The 4,529-nt window shown below is 45.8% G+C and overlaps 1 protein-coding gene across 1 annotated transcript in view; it reads left to right on the top strand.

Moving 5' to 3' along the window:
* LOC100940625 (ATP-dependent RNA helicase DDX19A) overlaps positions 1-4,529 on the top strand; it is a gene marked incomplete at its 3' end in the record, with an annotated part of 33,932 nt that overhangs the window by 15,470 nt on the left and 13,933 nt on the right. The window contains exon 5 of the mRNA XM_012806107.1: positions 2,811-2,903. Within this exon, the coding sequence (XP_012661561.1) occupies positions 2,811-2,903 (93 nt within the window). The remainder of the gene's footprint in view (positions 1-2,810; positions 2,904-4,529) is intronic.

A 4,529-nucleotide genomic window follows, 5' to 3' on the forward strand; every position in this document is an offset into this window, starting at 1 on the left:
AAAAAAAAAAAAAAAAACAAATTTATTGTGTCTGCTTCTGACTATCAGGGCAGGTAAATGTTCTTGCTTCCTGAGACTGACATTTTCAAGTATCAGTGGTTTTTTTAAATTTTATTTTATTTATTTATTTTTTTGAGACAGAGCCTCAAGCTATCTCCCTGGTAGAGTGCTGTGGCATCACAGCTCACAGCAACCTCCAACTTCTGGGTTCAAGTGCATCTCCTGCCTCAGCCTCCCAGGTAACTGGGACCACAGGTGCCCGCCATAACGCCTGGCTATTTTTTGGTTGCAGCTGTCATTGTTGTTTGGCGGGCCCAGGATGGATTCGAACCCACCACCTTAGGTGTATGTGACTGGCACCTTAGCCATTTGAGCCACAGGCGCCAAGCCAGTGGGTTTTTTCTAATTCCTTCTATTTCATAGACTCAAGTTCTCAATTCAACCACTGATGAATTGTCCTCTTTGAAAGGCAAGTTCTCTGAGTTGTGTAGCAAAAGGAAACACAGAATGAAACTTAAGTTTCCTGACATACTTTGTTTTGTACCAAAATGATTGGGATTAATCTGAAAAATAATGTAAAAATAAGAGGCAGTAGAAGTGTTGGATCATTTGAATCTTGTTTGGGTAGTAACTGTTTCCTGGATGACCAGATTAGAAGCTGCCAAGTGTCACAGCTTTTTGAGAACCAACAATTTATTTATTTTTTTGAGGCAGAGTCTCAAGCTGTCACCCTGGGTGCCATGGCGTCACAGCTCACAGCAACCTCAAACTCCTAGGCCTAAGCTATTCTCTTGCCTCAGCCTCCCAAGTAGCTAGGACTACAGGCACCTGCCACAACGCCCAGCTGTTTTTTGGCCGGGGCTGGATTCGAACCTGCCAGCTCCAGTGTATGTGGCTGGCGCCCTAACTGCCTGAGTTACAAGAATTTGCCTCTTAAAGAGTCTTTCCTTAGTTAAACTCTAAGGAAAGCCTACAGAACAGAAATCTGGACTTAGGTTTACTTTTCTTTTCTCTATTTTTTTGCTCACCACTGAGGAAGGTCTTAACTTTTCTTTAGAAACAATTTAATAGGCCAGGCGAGATGGTTCACACTTGAATCCCAGCACTCTGGGAAGCTGAGGCAAGTAGATTGCCTGAGCTCACAGGTTCAAGACCAGCAAGAGCAAGACTCCCGTCTCTAAAAAATAGCTGGGTGTTGTGGTTGACGCCTATAGTCCCAGCTTCTTGGAAGGCTGAGGCACGAGAATCACTTGAGCCCAAAAGTTTGAGGTTACTGTGAGCTATGGCAGCACAGCACTCTACCCAGGACAACAAAGTGAGACTGTCTCATTAAAAAAAAAAAGAAAAGAAAAACAATTTATATGGGTTTTGTTAAACATCCTGTTAATTTAGAGATAGCATAAAGTTTATTGTAAATGTAATATAAAAGATTTTAACTGATAATTGTTATGTAGCCACTTACATGAGAATTTGGTGTTTTTGTACTTTTGTTGCTGTTGTTGAGACAGAGTCCCACTCTATGCCTTGAGCAGAGTAAAATGGTGTCATAGCTCACTGCAATCTCAGACTTGTGCTGTGGGCATTCACTTTCTCAGCCTCTGGAAGCCGCTGGGATTACAGGCACTTGCCATCGTGCAGGGTTGGGTTTTTCTTTTTTTTCTTTCTTTCTTTTTTTTTTTTTTGAGACAGAGTCTCACTTTGTTGCCCTCGGTAGAGTGCTGTGGCATCAGAGCTGACAGCAACCTCCAGCTCTTGGGTTTAGGTGATTCTCTTGCCTCAGCCTCCCAAGTAGCTGGGACTACAGACACCTCCCACAGTGCCCAGCTATTTTTTTGTTGCAGTTTGCTGGGGGCCGGGTTTGAACCCGCCACCCTCAGTATATGGGGCCGGTGCCCTACCCACTGACCAACAGGCACTGCCCAAGACCTGACATCTTTTTTTTTTTTTTTGAGACAGAGCCCCAAGCTTTCCCCATGGGTAGAGCGCCGGGGCATCACAGCTCACAGCAACCTCCAACTCCTGGGCTCAAGTGAGTCTCCTGTCTCAGCCTCCCAAGCAGCTGGGACCATAGGTGCCAGCCACAATGCCCAGCCATTTTTTGGTTGCAGCCATCATTGTTGTTTTGGCCGGGCCCAGGCTGGATTCGAACCCGCCACCCTAGGTGTATCTGGCTGGCGCCCTACCCACTGACCCACAGGCACTGCCCAAGACCTGACATCTTAATCTGAGCATTTGTAAGCTCAGTGTGACAGCCAAACCGCTGTACCTGTTTCCTGTATATCACCCACTAGAAACTGGCTTCATCAATTTTCTCGCCTCTTGGTGATCCTAAGCATCTGCACAGCTGGCTTTGGAAGGGCCGTGGAACACAAAAGGACTGTGGTTTAGTTTTAACATGTGCATGTCATACTGTAAAGAGACTTCTAAATCTAGTATAGTAAGCAATATTTAGTTTTAGATTTTTTTATAATTTTATGTGATGAGTTAGTAACTACTATTATCTTTGCTGTATCCAAGGAACACTTATTATCCAAGGCCAACTTAGATTTGTGGGTCTGCTGAAAGCATGAGTTTCTTCAAGAAAAGAAAGCAGTCTGTATTTTATGAATTATAAATAGTTGCAGATTAAAATTTCAGAGGGGAAGATGGTGATTTGGTTTGGTTTTAGAGAACTTTTTAAGGCATAGGAAAATATGTCTGACAGAGGTAAGAAGTATCATTCTCTGCTAGACAGAGGGAATGATAAGATTCTAGGCCTCTAAAGCAGTTTCAGCTACTAGGAATCCATGCTCTTCTCTTTGGCCTCCTAGAAAACCACAGCTTCTCCAGGGAGTCTATGCCATGGGCTTCAATCGACCTTCCAAGATACAAGAGAATGCCTTACCCATGATGCTTGCTGAGCCGTGAGTATGCAGAACCAGTACACCTCTTCCTAATCTGATTAAATGAATTCTTCTGCTAGCAGCTATTGTGCCTGAGAACCAGGGGGGCCAGTTGGGGCAAGCTGTTTCCTCTGGAAAGCAGTTAAATCAAGGGCAGTGAATCACATGGAGTTGGGTGCAGTTATCTGCCCTTCCCACTTCACAATAAAGTGATAAAGGGGCTCGGCGCCTATAGCTCAATGGTTAGGGCGCCAGCCACAAACCTGGGCTGGCAGGTTCGAACCCAGCCCGGGCCAGCTAAAGAACAATGACAACTGCAACCAAAAAATAGCCGGGCATTGTGGTGGGCACCTGTAGTCCTAGCTACTTGGGAGGCTGAGGCAAGAGAATTGGTAAGCCCAAGAGTTTGAGATTGCTGTGAGCTGTGACACCTGGGTAGAGTGCTGTGGCCTCACAGCTCACAGCAACCTCAAACTCTTCAGCTTAAGCAATTCTCTTGCCTCAGCTTCCCAAGTAGCTGGGACTACAGGCGCTCGCCACAACGTCTAGCTATTTGTTGTTGTTGTTGTTGTGGTTGCCATTGTTGTCTTAGTAGGCCTGGGCCAGGTTCAAACCCACTAGCTTCAGTGTGTGTGGCCAGCACACTGAACTACAGGCGCCGCCCTGTTCTATGCAGTTTTAGCAGTTGTGGGGTTTTTTTGTTTTTGTTTCTGTTTTTGTTTTTTTGTAGAGACAGAGTCTCACTTTATTACCCTCGGTACCCAGCTCACAACAACCTCCAACTCCTGGGCTCAGGCAATTCTCTTTGCCTCAGCCTCCCAAGTAGCTGGGACTATAGCTGCCTACCACAATGCCCAACTATTTTTTTGTTGCAGCTTGGCCGGGTCTGGGTTCGAACCCACCACCCTGAGTATATGGGGCCAGCGCCCTACCCACTGAGCCACAGGCACCGCCCAGCAGATGAATTTTTAAAAGTTATTTTGGAGGCAGTGCCCATAGCTCGGTGGGTAGGGTGCTGGCCACATGCACTGAGGCTGGTGGATTTGAACCTGGCCCATGCCAGCTAAAACAAAAATGACAACTGCAACAAAAAATATAGCTGGGCGTCGTGGCAGATACCTGTAGTCCCAGCTACTTGGGAGGCCGAGGCAAGAGAATAGCTTAAGCCCCAGAGTTTAAGGCTCTGTCTCAAAAAAAAAAAAAAAGTTATTTTGTAATGCTTGAGATCTTGTAAAAGTGTCAGGAGTAATACCAACAACACCTGCAGCCCTGTCCTGCCAAGAAATGAAACATGAATCCAGTTGCTAGATAAAGCCACCAGAGGCCCCTCCCTTCACATCCTTCTCCCACCTCCACCAGAATAAGCTCCATTTTGAGATGGACTGTCCTTCCGTCAGGTTTCTTTGTACTTTTATATGAGTCCCTAAGACTCTGAAGAGTAGTTTACATGTTTTCAACCTTAAACAAATATCATACTTGGCTGGGTACAGTGGCTCACGCCTATAATCCTAGCACTCTGGGAGGCCGAGGCAGCCGGATCACTTGAGCTCAGGAGTTCGAAACCAGGCTGAACCAGACCAAGATCCTGTCTCTACAAAAAAAAAAAAAAAATAGCTGGGGCCAGGTGTGGTGGCTCACACTGCAAAT

The sequence above is a fragment of the Otolemur garnettii genome, unplaced genomic scaffold (genome assembly GCF_000181295.1).
Source record: "Otolemur garnettii isolate 467f Iridium unplaced genomic scaffold, OtoGar3 scaffold00047, whole genome shotgun sequence".
In the NCBI taxonomy this organism is placed as follows: domain Eukaryota; kingdom Metazoa; phylum Chordata; class Mammalia; order Primates; family Galagidae; genus Otolemur; species Otolemur garnettii.